This window comes from Chiloscyllium plagiosum, chromosome 5 (assembly GCF_004010195.1).
Source record: "Chiloscyllium plagiosum isolate BGI_BamShark_2017 chromosome 5, ASM401019v2, whole genome shotgun sequence".
NCBI classification, from domain to species: Eukaryota; Metazoa; Chordata; class Chondrichthyes; order Orectolobiformes; family Hemiscylliidae; genus Chiloscyllium; species Chiloscyllium plagiosum.
In genome coordinates this window covers 65,744,380-65,762,085 of record NC_057714.1, presented here as the reverse complement: position 1 = coordinate 65,762,085, position 17,706 = coordinate 65,744,380, and the positions used below count along the sequence as shown (strand labels likewise).

General features: G+C 38.9%; 1 protein-coding gene across 1 annotated transcript in view; it reads right to left on the bottom strand.

The window, feature by feature from the left end:
- The window catches only part of ctnnal1 (catenin (cadherin-associated protein), alpha-like 1), a 322,398-nt gene extending 306,298 nt beyond the window's left edge, over positions 1–16,100 (bottom strand). The window contains exon 1 of the mRNA XM_043690224.1: positions 15,692–16,100. Within this exon, the coding sequence (XP_043546159.1) occupies positions 15,692–15,778 (87 nt within the window). The 5' untranslated portion in view covers positions 15,779–16,100. The remainder of the gene's footprint in view (positions 1–15,691) is intronic.
- Positions 16,101–17,706: the final 1,606 nt, after the last annotated feature.

Genomic DNA, 17,706 nt, shown 5'->3' with positions numbered 1-17,706 from the left:
AAAATACTCCAACTGAAGTCTAACCAGTGCCATTTTTAAGTTCATCAGGACCCCTCTGCTCTTGTACACTATGGCTTTATTTATGAAGCCTAGCATACTGTATACTTTATTGTCAGCTTTCTATACTTGTCCTGCTATCTTTAATGATGTACATACACAGGCCTAGGTCTTTCCATTCCTGCAAACTGATTACAATACTACCCACTACCAAAGTGCAGCACCTCACACTTCTGTGCCCTGAAATGCACGTGCCACCTATTTGCCCACTCACAAATATGTCAATGTCCTTTTCAGGTTCTGCACTGTCCTTCTCACAGTTTGGAGTTCTCTAAAGTTTTGTGGCACTCACAAATTTTGAAATGGTCCCCAGCACACCAAGGTCAAAATCATTTATGTTTATTAGGAAAATCCACCAGAACATCAAACAAAAAACATTTGAGATATTCAGATAACTACTGTATCCATTTTGACTTCATACACTAAGAGTTATTGGCCAAAGGTGTTTTTATTCTCCCCCAAAAAGTGAACCTCTGCAGAAAGAAATTGTTTTTTATTTTCATTTCCTTGGCATTGTTTTGTGTTACTTAGCAAAATAAAAAGTATACTTTCAAATTAAAAATCAAGTGTGTTAACTAGATTTGCATCATAACTGAATGAGAGCTGCTTCATAAAACAAAAATCAATAATTGTGTGTTTAAAGAAACCTGATTAATAGATATTTAGATTTCAAGTCTAATACAGGGAAAGCACATCAGAATGAGATAAGACAATTAAATTGTTCTTATGACTTGCAAACTGTGGAATGAGAAAAAGAAAGTGCACTCCTCCCATCTCAGTCAGAACATCGAAAAGATAATTGAATATTATCATGAGGATTTCCGCCTCAACCACCCTTTCATGCAGTGAGTTTCAAAGCCCTACTCTCTCTGGGTGAAAATATTCCCCCCCAACACCTGTTTAAGACCTTACCCTGAAGGTATTACTCTTAGTGAGGGAATTCTCAAATGGGATTTTCCTATTCATCATCTAGATTCCTTAAAATTTTATACACTGATTTGCCTTCCCCAAAAGCATTCTTCATATTGCTCAAGAACTGAACTCCATTTTGCCATTGTTCTGCTCACTTGATTAATCCAACGTTATTTTCCTGTAATCTACAGCCAGTCAATTTCAGTATGGTCTGCAAACTTCTTAATCATAGTTTTACACTATCAAAATCATTTATGCATGCCATAAAAAGGAAAGGACCCAGTATCAAGCCCTGTGAAGGGTAGCAGAAACACAGTCTGTAATAACACCCACTGACCACTACCATTTGTATTTTCTGCCTGGAACAATTCTGCATTCAACTTGCCACTTTGTCTTCAATCCCACAGGCTTTTACTTTCAGTGACTAGTCTGTTATGCAAGACTTTACCTAAAGCCTTACTAAAATCCATGTACACCACATCAAATGAATTACCCTTACTGACTCACCTTGTTACATCCTCAAAAATTTCAATGATTAGTTAGACATGACCTTCATTTAAAAATAAATCATGCTGACTTTCATCAGTGAATTTTTAAATTAAATTTTATCTGAGCAACAACTATTTTCCCACTGTTCAGTTTAGGTTGACTGGCCCATGATTACTTAGTCCATCCCTTTTTAAACAATGGTATAACATTAGCTACCCTTCTGAGATCAAGCCTAAAATCTGGAACCAGAAAGGAGTGCAAAATGACTGTCAGGCTCTCTGCTATTTCACCCTGTGCTTCCCTCAGCAATTAAGAATACATCTCACCCAATTCTGGGGACATGTTCACTTTCAAAGATGGTTATACCTTTTAATATTTACTCTTACTGTATTAATTTTATCTGATATTCTAACTAATATTCCTTCCAGATTACAATGTCAGAATTATCCCTCCCATTTGTGAAATGACATGAAGTTTTGATTGAGAAGGAAATCTGCACATACCCCCTCAACACTCCGGTTACCCTTTAGGTCTCCAATAGGCTCTATATATTTATGAGTTATACTCCTGCATTTTATGTCCTGTGTTGTTAAAGTATTGCTGGCTTTTTCTTGCATTTATTTGCCAGTATTTTACGTGCCCACTTTGCTTTATAATTTTTTTTAAAATTTCAACCCCACACTGTTTGTACACCTCTGGGTTTTCAGCAGTATTGAATGTTTAGAGCATCTCCCAAGCTTTCTTCGCTTTTTTTACTCTCTAAGACTCTGACTTCCAGGAGCCTCTGAGATGCTGGAGACATTCTTCTTAGATCTTTAGAAAGATGCTTTGGAACACAACCTTGAGCAAAACTGGATCTAGATATAAACAGAACCACCTCAGCATGGGCAGCAACAGGCTAGCTGACTGATCAGCAAGCATGGCACTAGCTAATGGGAAGGAGTGAAATTTATGTAATTTGTCATTCATTCAGAGAAAGCAAGTACAGTAGGCTCTAATCCATGGAGTCACTGTCACTTCTGAGATCAGACCTCAGCAGTCCTAGGAATTTGTTGCAGGACAGTTTGCTAGACAACGGAGACATTCTGCAAGTTTCTTTAAACACAGGTATTTACAAGCATGATGACAGCAAAGCTGATCAGGCATGATTTCAGTCTGAAATTTCACTACAGCACACAAAGCTTTGTTGGAAAATACTTGAGCTGCAATTCAAGCACAGCCAACTAACAATGTTTCATAACTGAATTCATCAGTTTCTCTCATGGAGGTAAAAACATTGACTGCAGATGCTGGAAACCAGATTCTGGATCAGTGGTGCTGGAAGAGCACAGCAGTTCAGGCAGCATCCAACGAGCAGCGAAATCGACGTTTCGGGCAAAAGCCCTTCATCAGGAATAAAGGCAGTGAGCCTGAGAGTAGCATAGAGTATTCAAGATCGGCACTGAATTACTGCTGGGCAACCCGCTTTCCTTGACAGCGCACAAAGGCAGTCTGGTAGGCTTCTCAATTCATCATGCATCTTAGTGTAAACACACATCAGCTTCCATAGTCTGGTCCTAATTCCTCACCAGAGTCATCTGCAGCAGAACATACATATGATTTCCCCAACTCTGGTGACCCTACGCCCTAATGTTCCCCTTCCCAGGCTGCAATGCCCTGTGTCTAATGTCTCACCATGTGCATTTCTGACCTCAACCCTTTAAATTCTGTGCAGCATCAGAATCCAAGCTGGTAGCCACAAAATGTTAAATCTTCTTCATCGTCTTCCACAACCTAACCAACTCAGTCCACAGTCATTGCTTTCCACCTTATCAGGCAACTATCTACCTGCAAACTCTCCTTTTGTGACAAACCAGTGAAGAATAAATATTCAAACATTATCCCAAGCATCTTGGTGTCACTCTGACTGCTGAATTGCACACTCTGTAACCAAAAAAGGTTACAAAAAAGACCAAGTTAATGGAAGGGTTATAGTGAAGATCACCAGGAAAATATGTTAGGATTCCTGCTCTTGGGCTACATCTAGGTTTAGAAGCACAATTTCATTATTTGCAGAGAGCAGCCATACAAAATGCTTACACACTATCCTTGACACATCAATATGGATAACGAGTAGTACACTGCAGTCATTGCCTTGTACAATGGCTCTCAGTCCTCTAATATCCCACAACCTGAGTGAACTAGGAGGCAAGAAAATGACAGCATTGAAGCCAACCCAGAATGATCTTCACAATGTATTGATCCTCAATGTATCAAGTCATGTCAACAGCCACAACTGCAATGTCACTTCTAGTAAGAGCCAGCAGGGTCCCCTCCACTTGGTTAGAGAATACAAGAATGCCTCCTCCACCTTGACAGTTTCAACTGCCTCCAATTGTATAGAACCTTCTTTTGCGAGAGAGAAATGCATCAGTGAGTGTTTTGCAATATATTTGAGCGATCTAGCTGTCATGGTTGAATAGCTGGCAGTGTGTGCTACTTGTGAGATTTGGGTGCTGTTACCACCCCAGACAAGGTTCCCCAATTTGATACAGTTTTGGATGTAGGTTTGCTCGCTGAGCTTGGAGGTTCATTTCCAGACGTTTTGTTACCTTACTAGGTAACATCTTCAGTGGGCCTCAGGCGAAGCAATGCTGAAAATTCCTGCTTTCTATTGATACAGTTCCAATGAAAAATCCAAGATCATTAAGCTCCCAGATGATAGCCAATGCATGGAGCCAAACAGCAGCACAGCTAGCAATGGACACAAGTTGAAATCATGCTACATTGAATGGACTGCAGCTTACTGTTGTGATTCCCCATGCCTTTTCTCAAGGACTACAGAGGAACCTCGATTATTCGAACATCGATTATCCGAATTTTGGATTATCCAAACAAGGTCGCAAGGTCCCAAGCTTGGCTGAACTGTGTTATCCGAACATTTTATTATCCAAACAAAAAACTCCCCGCCAGTGTGGTTCAGATAATCAAGACTTTAGCCATTAGAGTCTCAGATAACAAAAAAGAAATTGCTTATACATTTGGAAGAGGAAGAACATAAAATGAAATAATTTACATTTATACAGAATTGTTCACATCCCAAGGACATACTATGCAAAGATGACAAGAAACTAAAGACAGACAAGATGTCTCCTGATAAAAAGCTAACATTTACTTGGAAACTGCAACAAGAAGCCTCTGAATCTTCGAGTATATTTTTTGACAGAATCTGACAACTTTAACAAATCATACAGAGCAAGGCAAGAAATTATTTTGTAACATACTAACCTTTACTCAAATAGCTTCCACTTGTGCTGCATAGCAAATAATAAATGGGCTGAAGTAACATATCTTAAACCAGGAGTTTGAAAAGATTTGAATTAAAAGATTTTGTTGAAGACGGACATTAAGTGACAACCTCCTGAATTTCTAACCATTATTTTGTTCCATTCCATTTTATTTAACACTTTGAAACAAAACTGAAAATTTATCTTTTGATAATCAGCATGCAATATAAAAGATACACAGACTACTCATCAAACAGGAGTTCAAAGCATTTTAAAATTATTATTTTCCATGTGACAACATTCTGTTATCTCCTCTGACCAAATAATGAATGCTTCGGTTTCTCACTTCATTAAAGAAGAGTACACATTATCTTAATAACTGAAGTATTGATCTAAAACACAACCATCTATTCAAAGTGGTTATCTCAGATTAATAACACCAGCCTGGCAACAACCTCTTTATTCAGGCTGTCAGAAATATTACACTCCGTATGTAATCACAGTGAGAATTCAGGCATGGAAGCAAGAGGTGGACATGGAGAAGAAAAAATAGCCGCTCTTGACATTAAAATTGATCCCTGGTCAACTGGCAGTCATTGGGGATCATGGGGAAAAATTCTCCAGTGGCACAACTATTGGAAGTAATCATCCCAGCTCTGGACTGGGAGCATTGCTGATGGACATCCTTAATAAAGCATTCTTGGCCAAACCAGCTTCAGCTGCAGTATTTCAGTTGCCTTCCTTCAATAATGAGATCATGAGTGATTTTTTTTTAAACAGACAACATCTCGATTAACAATTCTTAGGATAATTAAATCGACTCTGCCTACCTACAGCAATAACATCAAATACACAAGTGAAAGGCAATTATTATGTCACTTTTGAAAAGGAAACAGCCTTCTTCAAGCAGAGAAAGCCAAGAGATCAACGTCTGAACTTCAACTGCACCACTGGCGCTTAGTCACATATCATTAAAATTCATAGGATCATCACAAACTAAGTGCCTAAATGGATCAGCCACTGCAACCCAGAAGCTGGGTTCTCGGTGACAAGTGACTTATCCACTGATCTTGATAAAGCCTTACAAGATACAAGTTAAGGGTGCAATGGAATATTCACAATTGCCTTGATGAATATAAACACAAAGCATGAAGTTCAAACAGTTGTTCAGCTTGTTTAACTGGTTCTCAATCTTCATCCCTCTATCATGCCAGCCAGGAACTCAAAACACTTCAAAGGACCACCAGCCCTACACTCAATTCAAACCGCATCTGTTTTCTAACCTATTGTTAGAATTTTGACACTGATTCAGGATAGTGGAAATATCAGAACAACCTCATTATGGCAGTCATCATTCTAAGTGCCATACTGAGCATGAGAGCAGTCATAGTCTTCCAAACTTTCCAATCATAGCAACAGATGACCTCATGTTGGCGTTCTGGTTAAGCTAGTACTTAATCTTGTCTATCTGTTTCCTTCACTGGTGGCCTCTTGTTCTATTAATCCTTCTGGTATTTCTTAAGTACTCTTACCCTTTTACAGATAAGTATGTGCAAAGAACTCAATTTGATCCTTTTGATCAGAGTTCCCCAGCTCTTTCAGTTCTCCCAATCCCATTCAATACTTCTCCATTAGTAATTTTCTCCACCCAGTTTACACTTAAGAGTCCTTCAATGGCACCAAACTTCAAATCTTTTTTCTCCTTCTCAATGTTTTAAACTTCACATCCACAATTCATTACTGACCAGACCAGATATTTGCATACTCAGATTGTTACTTAAAAATTTAAGCTAGTAATTTTTAGAATCTTTTTTTCTATTTTGGTACCTTTGACATCAGATGTAACTGTGCTTCCTAGATGGTTGAATTGGTATGTTCTATCTTGCTTTTATTTACTATGATAATCCATACTAAAATGAATTTTTCCTTTGTGATAATCATGGTCAATGTTTTATGGGAGTACCATTACCATTATAGTTGCAAAAAGTAATGGGAATACCCATCATCACAAGTTTAGAACAACTAGGCTGCAGCAATAAATTCAGCCTAGCCAATGAATCCTATAGGAGAGATGGAAATTTCACTAAAAGCCGACAAACATCTTGCAAATTCTTGTGTACATCATGCGTGGGATCTCAAAATAGAGTAGAGACATAAACAGTCCATTATTCTTTATTACCAGCAAAATTATTTAAATTAGCCAACTCTTCTTTTCGCCACTTTTTGAACTGACTACATTGCATTTGCAAGTGATGAAGCAGAGTGGTGATGTATGAGCTTTTCAAAATTTGATGACAGGCTCCTGCACCCCACTTAGTGCAAACCCGTTATCAAATTCTAAACAGTCCAACAACCCATCACCAACTTTCAGACAAATTACAGTTCAAAATGATAGAAACAAGGAGAATGTGTTGCTCTGGGAAAAAAATACAGACAAAGCACCTTACTGCAAGTGAACAAAATATTTAGGAGTATGTAGTCAAAATATTCCTACATTCTCCATCAAAAACTTGAAATTTGATTGAGCATTTTTGTCTGAAAATATTATGATTGCAAAGTCTGCTTATTTGTACATGTCAATGGCTCTGTTCAAATTGTAAAGATCCTGTTGCAAGTTCCAGTTAATGACAACGCATCCATTACTCTTCAAGAGAACTGTGTGAAAACTTCATATTCTGCATCACTATTAATAAAGAAAAATCATCAACAAAATCTGAAATAAAACTCGGTTTCACTCTCAAGTGATAGGTAAGATAATAAAAAACTTTCTCCATAATACTGTTTCTGGTCAAATTTTCAATCATGTTCATTAGTAACCAATGCTACATTCAAGTCTGTCTTTTTTCAAATATTCAAGTTCATCTCTTCAGAAAATATTTAATTTTTTTATTATTTTCTCCTACTCCAATACCTGATTTACCATCAACATAAATAAAAATAGTTTACTTGTATTTTATTTACTTTCAACCATTCCTGTTATTTCTCATCTGTGAAGCCAAAGTGTCACCAAAAGATTTAGATCAGATTATTTTCAACCATCTCTTAACTGGAATTTCAGTAAGATTATCTCACTGTTCAGTATACGCAATTAATTTTCCAACTGTTTTACACAGAGTGCAGCAAATATTATAAAGTTACTGAAATATCTTAACTAGACTGCCACATATCAAAACCAATTGATAGGAAAATGTCTGACTTAAACTACAGAAACAAGATTTGGAGATGCCGGTGTTGGACTGGGGTGTACAAAGTTAAAAAATCACACAACACCAGGTTACAGTCCAACAGGTTTAATTGGAAGCACACTAGCTTTCGGAGCGACGCTCCTTCATCAGGTGATAGTCTATCACCTGATGAAGGAGCATCGCTCCGAAAGCTAGTGCGCTTCCAATTAAATCTGTTGGACTATAACCTGGTGTTGTGTGATTTTTAACTTTGTACAGAAACAAGGGATGCTTGATGATCAATGAGGGATTGATTTCCCCATGTTAAACAACGTTAGAGTCAAATAAAAACAGGAATAATGGTCCTCACATTCCAAACTGGGTTGGAATCCCGAATGCTAACCCAGATCAGACAAGTTGTCACAAATTTACCTTCCCAAAACTTTACTTGCCAGATTTCCAATGCAGGATTCATCAGAACAGAGGCAGTGCAGCAAACCACACAGGCAGGATCAGAGTGGAATGTTGCAAGAACCCTTTTGCAGCAATTCCCACCATATTCCAATATGAATGCAGTTTTAAAGTCCTAAAGCCACTTTGACAACTATTTAGAGAAGCTAAGTACGGCAGGTGAATGGTGTGTAGGGTGATAAATGATTGGGGGGATAAGGTTCCACCTCAGTGAGGGGAAAGGGCAGCAAGTGGATGGGTTGAGGCTGCAGGATGGCAAGTGGTGGTGGATGGATTGAGGGGATAGGGTTGTAGGTGGGTGAGGGGGTGCAAATAAGTAAGTGAGAGTTTGGTAAGTTGTTTGTAGATTAGAGTCAGTTTGGGCAAAGCAGGTGTGTGTGTGTGTGTGTGTGTGTGGGGGGGGGGGGGGGGGGGGGGGGGGGGTTTAAATGGGTATCCATGATGTCATGACTCAATTGGGAGGTGCACACCAATAATTGAGCCCTGTGATTCCTCAACCCACCACAAACCTATTAAAACCCAATTAAGCCATCAAAATGATCAAATAGCCTGACAGGTAGTTATTCAGGACAAACATAATTCACATCAAGTTTCATCAACAGGAAAATAACTATTTATTGACCAAACTTATTGCCTAACAAAATGGGGAAAAATTACTAATTTACCATAATGTGACTTAAGCTGTGACTGAAAACCCCAAGCACACATTTTCATTTAGTCACAAATAAGACAAACAAAAACAGACCATTTGACACAAATATTATGGGTAGAAAAACAGGGAAAAATCTAGTCTACAAAGGTGGGGTAAGTTTTTCTCACATCACGTAGCCTGCCGAGCAATGGTCAATCAGCTGGACCTAGGCCCCTTCGTGGAATTCTTTCTTTAAGAGCTTTCAGGTTTTTGGTCCTTAGCTAATCACAGAGAGAAAAAAAAAGTCTCTTGCTTGCGAGCTTCTACATGTCCTGGCACACTGCATTCTCAGACCTTATAAAAGTGCAGCTGGACAAGTCTGAAGACTGTCATTAAGCAGTTTAGCCATCTCACTACATCACAAAAGTAACAACGTTGTGTAGCTAAAGTGAATATCAACAATCCCAATTGACATTCAAGTTGCAAAAAACTCTCCTTTTACTTTCAAGTATTTGGCAATGCCAAATGTCCATTTTCCAGTTTATAGTCCATAAAGTAAAACTATGTAGTCACTTCATTAAGGAATTATCAGTATTATAGTTAGCCAGGAAGCCTAAGAAAAATTAAAAGAATTAGAAAATGCTCTACTATTTCATGGCTAACTATTGAGGTTCATTAGTCAGAACACTCCAGAATCTCTGCCTCCAGCTGAAAGTTGTGAACTTTGTCAAATAGTTTAAAATATCCACTATCCTTTGACAGTTTATGCATCCTGGACAAGTACTGCATCATCAATGTATGAAGTCACCCAAGAAGTCCAGATGCATATCTTTCAACCCAAGTCTAAACCCTGACTTCCAGAGAACAGAAGATCCAGGCCACAAAAAAGTCAAAGTATAACCTTATTAGACAACTGCAGTTTTGGGGCTGCTATGACTGCAGCCAGCATATTTTTCTACCTAAGAAATAGGGGTGCAACAGAAACAAATTTAGAATTGCAGATGTCTTAAATTTCACTCCAGTGGTTGTGCAAATGCGACAACTGTACAGGGTGGAAATGGTCGCACTTCATGTTTCAATTATTGCATTTGTTCCATCTATAAGGGGTTGTTCCAGTAAACTGGTACTACCAGACAAAGAGCTTCCCAAAAAAGAAAAATTGTTCATGTAACGTTCCACTGTGGAAATCTGGGACTGACACTAAACAGGGAGCTGTTACAGAATTCTTTGATGTTGCTGGCACAACCAGCAAGTCGTAAATGCTAAACTCTTCTTGTGTCAGTCTAATCTTAGCCCCATGGACAACCATCAACTCAATCACAATTCTCCAATTAAACTCGCTGTAACAATACCAAATCTGGGGAAAAGTGAGTTTACTCATTTTGGCAGAATAGACATTTTTGAAATGTCAATGTTCAGTGAGATTTAGCTGCACTCAGAAGAAATGTAGAAAATTGGTAGCAGATGCAAAAGACAATTAGGAGGCTCTGTGACATGTTGACCTTTAGTACAAAGGGATTAGCATAAAGAGCAAGATAGCTTTGCTACAATCATATTTTGAGAGCATTCCTAAGTACCGTATAGTTCTGGTTTTCATATCGAAGGAGGGAGAATTTGCAGGAGGAAACACACCGAAGATTTCACAAGATTTATTCCTGTGACAGGATTGGCCCATGATGAGAGGGCTGAGTAGATTGGGTCTGTGCCCCAGAATTTACTCAAGAGCACAAGAAATAGTGGGAAGAAATTATTCAGCCACTCAGGCCTGGTCTACCTTTTGTTACTGTTACGAACCAGATCAAACCCCCTCCAGATATATCCAAGGAGATAGCCTAAACCCTAACTTGTATCTTATTTCAATATAAGTGTAAGGTATTGTGTTCCAGATGTAATTCAATTGGTTACACTACTCGGCTTTAAACAAAATATACTTTATTCTTATCCTCATTTAAAATACAAGCAAGAGAAAGAAGAATTTGTCTAACGTTAACTCTCTATTGGAAAATTTAACAGAATAATAGACTATTTAACTACTAAACAGCAACCTGTTCCAATGTAGTAATATTCCAATAACACACACTTGGCAAAGACAAAGTCAGTGAAACAGATTGTCTCACAGTCAATTCTGGCAGCAGAGAGAGAATCCAAGCTTTTAGTGAAGCAGAGAGATATGTATCAGCTTCCACAATCAGCTTCAAAACCCCAACAAGTACTGAAAGCTAAACTAAAACCCTGCTTCTGTGAGAGCCTGACTCCACACATTAATGCTGCTTCTATTGTTCTAACATTTTTTAAGAACCCCAGGACCTCACAATCTGTTGACTTTATTGGACTGGAATAGACAGCTCAGTGCCTATGTCTCAAAAACTCTCTTATTAAAAAATGGACAAAGTACACCTCTTAAAGCCATAATATCATCACAGTACAATTATAGCTGATCTGACTGTCACCTCAACTTCACTTTCTTGTGCATCCCTCATAACCATCGAATCCCCTATCATTCAAAAATCTGTTCTTCAACCTTGATTATATTCGATGAACCAGCCTCCACTTCTTTTGGGAGAAATGAATTCCATCGTCTAACAACTCTTGACTTCTTACAAACAACTCAGTTCAAACCTTTTGACAAGTTAGTACTTCCTTACTCAAGCACTGGAATATCATTCTAAACTGGATTATTACACAAATGCTCAACCTTCTAATCCAGAAGCAAGAGGGCTGCTAATTGAGGCTTGTGTATAAACAATTCTTCAGAGAATGTAGTAACCAGGAGCTTTAGAATTGCAAAGTTGAAAATTCTCATTTTGTTACGTTAATGGTTTCATTTGTTTGCATTGTACGTAATCCAACAGTTTGACGTTTGGAATGTGGTACTGACCATTTTGAACTGCAAAGGTTAAGCTGAACAACGTCTAACCAAATACTATTTTACACAGATAATTAAAAGTAATATAAAAATCAAAGTAATTCATGATTAAATAAGTTCAAAAACAGTATTACAAATTTCTATTAACATGTCGAGAAAGCTATATTATAAATATACATTATCTACAGTAAGCACAACACAACCAGAGTGAATCATATTACTGAGCAAAGGAGGTGGCAATTTTGACCCAAAGCTGTCTATGCTGGCTCTTTTCAAAGATCTATCCTGTTGAGCCTATTCCTCTGCTTTTCTCCCATGGTTTTGAAAATTTTGTTGGAGTATACGACCAATTCTCTTTTGAAAGTTACAGCTGCTACATGTGCTTCTGTCACCTTGTTAGGGCGTGAATTCCAGATCATAATAACATTGAGCACCACCCAATCCTCATTCCCCCGAGATTAATGTGTATATGGAGAGTTTTCTCTCAAGTGTAACAGTTTATATTAAGGACGTTATTCTGGAATAAATAGAGATTTAAATTCAATTATATTAGATCAGTATTGAACACTGTGATTGACCAGCCTATTACACTCAATTAGAGTAACAGTTTCAGAATTTTGATTTTTGTGTCCTCTAGATGTGTGTAAATGCTCTAGGAGATGCAATTCATTGCAAGAGGGGGATAAGAGCCAGTGAGTTAATTTTAACATATTTGAAATTCCTGATTTGAAATTGATTCCACAGTAAATGTCAAAAATAAGTTAGTGAGACATGGAATCAAAAAGCAATAATGCACAATGCATGAATGCATGCATTTGGAAAGTGTGGCGCTACCGGTCCAAATTGAAGCATATATTCTTGTTGCTGTTTAAATGAAAAGCCTTTGAGAATAATCCTGTCAAACTAATAATCAAATGTAAAAACTGTCACCAAATACACCTTAGGAACTGCTAGCAGTGTTGATGCATGAAGAACCATCATGACAATGTTCAATGTTTCTAGGCAACATTGGCATCTGTTTGTCATTTTCAACACTATGGTATAATGAGAACATCACAACACAAATCTCATCATCATGCCTCATTGTGCATCTTAAAACACAGCAAGATGTCCTGCAGCAGCTGCAAATTTTAGTCGTACTCAAAGTACTATAAATCATCTTGGTGTGACATTAATAAGTCTTCAGGCTGGACCAAGGCTAAGTAATGGAAAAGTCACTGCTATTATGTGGAAAATAAATGCAGACACCCATTTTTAATAACAAGATAAATTAAGTTGTTTTCATGATACAACTACAAATGGTTTGTTGAAACATAACTCTTTGTATTGTGACTACAACCTTTAACAGGGCAAACTTGTGTGAGTGAATACAGGGCAAATTCTTTCTTCCAATAGCAGTATTGGCTGAAATAAAATTGCATTTAAAACAACAGGCCAAAAGAAAAAAATCAAAGTTCCTCCAAAAGTCCAAGCTCTTCACAATCAATCATGATATAAACTCCAAGTTCTAAATATTTGTTTTTTTCTCACTGACCTCTTTCTTCTCTTCCTTTCCCAACCCCAACATAAATGTCCCTTCTAAGTATTATAAAATAGTAAGTCAGAAACTTTCCTCAAAATAGCCAAATATTCATACTTATCTCAAAGTTTTAAAAATTATTCTTGCATCTTATGCAAGCATTTTCTGTCCCATTAGGCTAGACTTTGCTGTACCAGAGTATGTATAAAGTAACTGTCAATCATGAGATTTGTTCTTAAACATTTGGGTTTTTTAAAATTTGGGTAGCCAGTTACTGTAAGTACTGATAAAACTACAGCAAAGCATCTGGGACCTGGCTGATATGATATGCAGCTGTTTGTCCTATTATCCATTCAGAATGAAGGATAATGAAATTCACAGTGCAAATACTCAGATGCATGTATATGTTTGAATGAGGAAATTAGATACAGCAAAAGAAATATAAAAAGAGAGAAATAAAAATGGAGAGAGATAGGAACACAAAAAAGGAAAAGTATAAGTTGCTTTAAGTTTTACATTTTCTTCAACAATGAAAATCTGAATGAATAAAACTCCACACTTGAAATAGCCCATTTTTATTGCTAAAGAAGTAGATTTATCATGGTTAACACCTATCACAAACAGATTGAAATGGTCAAGACAAATTTGTGTCTAGCTGATTCTAAAATCGACAGGAGTATGAGAATTTTATGCTATCTGATGCAATTCAATGATGAGCTAGATAATGAGATGATGTTTTGGCAAAGCTAATAGTGCAGTAGCACCACTTGGATAGCAAGTTTTGAATGTTCACATTCCGCTGTGCCTAAAGTCACTGTAATATGTGCACATCAATAACACAGAGTGCCATTAACCTAACAGCAACATTTTTCAGAAAGTTTAATTTGGAAAAGGAAATAAACCTTTACATGCATTGCAAACGTAATGTTTAGAAAACATGTATATAAAATGTCATAAATCCATTTTGCTAGATCCACTTTCTCATGCGTTGCTCAGAACATATGTATTTTAAATAGATATGCAATTATTCAAGCAACATCATGAAAACTAAACTAATGTTGCAACAAATTAAATCAGAATGCAAAAGTCTATGAATGTATATGGTATAATTTTGATATATTAACAATGAGACAATATTTGGTGACCTTAAAGAGTTTTTCTTTCAATAACCCAAGCTCTAATCTTTTGCCTAACTATATACACACAATCAGAGGATTATGCGATTTGCTGAAATAATAAAGACAACTAAGACAAAGATGGGATAAAATGCTTAAAGTCCAAAACAAGCATTATGAACACATGCTCAATTTCAAGCACCTGCCGGTACAAAAGTGGCCGGGGCTAGATAAAGCTCAGCCTTGCAGAGCTGAGCTGGTTGATTTTACGGGGTGGTGTGTGCGTCCGAAAATCCTCCGGCGGATCACCGACTGGGCAATCAGAAAGCCCGAGGACACACTGATGGACGTTATGGTGTGAACTCGTATCACTTGTAATGAAGAAGTTCTGTTCGGTTTGGAAGTTAAACGGGAAACAATACGCTCCTGTTCTCCGGTGAAAGACCGATTTACTCTCTCCGAAAGTTACTGAGTTTGAACTTTCCAGTGAAACACTGGCTCCATTCTGTGAACTGCATGCCTGTGCTTTTCCCTGTGTGTCTACATGTCCCTGTGGGGCGGCAGCACGCTCGCGTGTGGCCTCTCGGCGGCTGCAAATGTGCTGTCAGAACGGCTCCCTCTGGATAAAATAACCACTCCATCCTCTCTCCTGCTGCATGGAGAGCGGGACTTTAACGGAGCTGCAGACTGGCCCAGGGCAGGGCACAATAGGAAAGGGGGCTGTCACCCAGCATAGGGCACTTTCCCAAACCTTCTAACAGTGTGGGAATTAGTTTGTTAAGTAGGTATACCCCTCCAATACACTGTGAAATCCCAAGGCTTAAAGATGCCATTAATTTCACAGATCGCCCATGCTTCTGGGAGTCCCAGGACTTCAATAGTTGCATCGCTCTGGAAGCCACTCAGTTCCTTTAATGTGGCTCTCTACACATGCTTTCTGCGAGTCTCAGATCTTTTACAGTTTCATTGATCTATCTGCTTTGAGGGGGGTTTCAGAAGTCCCTCTCTACTTTAGAGAAGGGTGGGTGAACGGGGAGTTATCCCCAGTCCCCTTCTCCAATGTGCAGACCCCGAACCTGCTCATTGACCCGGAGGGGTCCCCTGCCCGGCTTTCGTTCTGCGTTTCCCTGAGATCCTTTGCTCCGTTTGCCTCTCACCTCCGCCAGCGCTTCTCACGCTCTCCCTTTCCCAGCACACATACCTGAGTCACCAGGGGGATGAGGGTCTGCTCCACCGACCTGGTTTTGATCTCCAGCCCGGGATCGGTGTTGCAGTGGGAAGTGGCCATGTTGCTGCTGACTCCGCCGTCGGTACGGCTACAGATGCAGAGCGGATCCCTGTCCTCTCCCTCTCCAGGAGTGACTGAGAGGCGGGAGAGAGGGAGATGCGTCTCTTTCCGGCTGTAGGAGGAGCTCTGGAAAGTGTGGAGGCGGGGGAGGTTGTGGGATTTGAGTTTTCACTGGTGCTCTGACTGCAGTAAATACGATGTTTCGAGTTAAAACGTGGTTTCAAAACAGCAAATGCCACTGAGTTCGCTGGCGAGCTGCAGTGTGACGGTGGGTAGGAAGCAGAGGCGGCCACTGGCGGTGACCCTGGCACCTCTAACCATCTCGTGTCCGCCCCAAGCACACAGCATCGCTCCAATGCTGTGCCCCGCATCCCATTCTCAACTTTAACACCAACTCCGGGTCACATCCACAAAACAAAGCATGCTGCCTCATGCTGGTTACTTCACTCTCTGTCCATGGGTACCTGAGAAACGCTACTCACAAAGTCAATCGGGAAACCTTTTCTCCTTCCACTAGCTCTTTTACACTTCTTGCTAAAGATGGGTAACTTTTTTAAAAAAAAACTTAATTTTTTTGGTGAGGGTGGTTTTAGCTTAAACCTGTCTCCGTATGTGTTTTTGAGTTAAACCGTGTGTTTAGAAACATAGCTGCCCTCATTGTTTCTGTGCTTTCAGGTTGGTCTTACCATTTGCCATTTGTCCTTTTCTTTTGGCTGAAGTATGTTTTACTGTCCTTCAATCCTGCATAAATGTGATCTGGTCTTGTTAGCTTTTTTTTTAAGATTTGCAGTGTTGATCTTAGGTTTTTGATCCCTGACGACAAATGCAACTACAAGACTTTGTCGGTCAAAAGGCTCAAAACTATTGTGGGGCTATTGGTTTAAAAAAGAACTGCTGGAAATCTGAAACAAAATCAGAAATTGCTGGAAAAGCTCAACAGATCTGAGAGCGTCTGTGGAGAGAAAGCAGAGTTAACTGAATTCAGAACTGAATTCTGCTTCACATTGTCAAAATAAACCACAGCGCCTACTGGAGAAACAACACCTTACCTTCCAGCTGGACACCCTCCAGCCTGGAGGGAGGACTCAACATTGAGTTCTCTAATTTCAAATAACCTCCTTTCCCAGCCCCTCCCTGCCACCAACTGGATTCATTCCTCCCATTGACCAGGGTCGTACACTCTACTTTTCTTCACCTATCCCCACTTCACCCTGCCCCCAGTCCTGAGGAAGGGTTACACCCCAAACTTTGACATCTGCACCTCCTGATACTGCCTGGCTTGCTGTGTTCGTCCAGCCTCCTGCCTGTCTACTCTGCTTTCTCTCTACAGATGCCACCAGACTTGCTGAATTTCTCCAGTAATTTCAATTATGTTTGTTGTGCCCAGTCAAACATATGAATGCTCTGATATCACAATAAAATATTGTACAAAATTGATGTTCATAGCTGCGTTATTGGAATAATTTAACCAATACCCTCACAAATCCAGAATGGATTCAGTTCCAGTTGATGAAATTTGAAGGTAATGGCAAACTAATAAAAGCATTATTGAGTTTGAGAAGGCTGCTGGGAAATTAGAAAATAAGCCGAACAAAGGTGGAAGTGTGCAAAAGAGTACTGTACATTAAATAAAAATAAGTGAAAAATGTATTCCATGAAATATGGGAATGACTAAGGATGAAGTAGAAGGGGAGAGTTTTGTTGGAAGATCAAAGACCTGAAATGTAAATTATGTATCCCCACCTCCACAGATGCTGTCAGATGTGTCCAATATTTCTGGACTTTTGTGTTATTTTAGGTTATACCTTTGCCAAAAGAGAGCCACTTTTTAAAAAAATAGGCTCAGTACTCAAACATAGCCAATCCTGCAAAATTACTATCATGTGAACACAAATATGCCATTCAGCCCCTCTGGATTTTCCACCCTT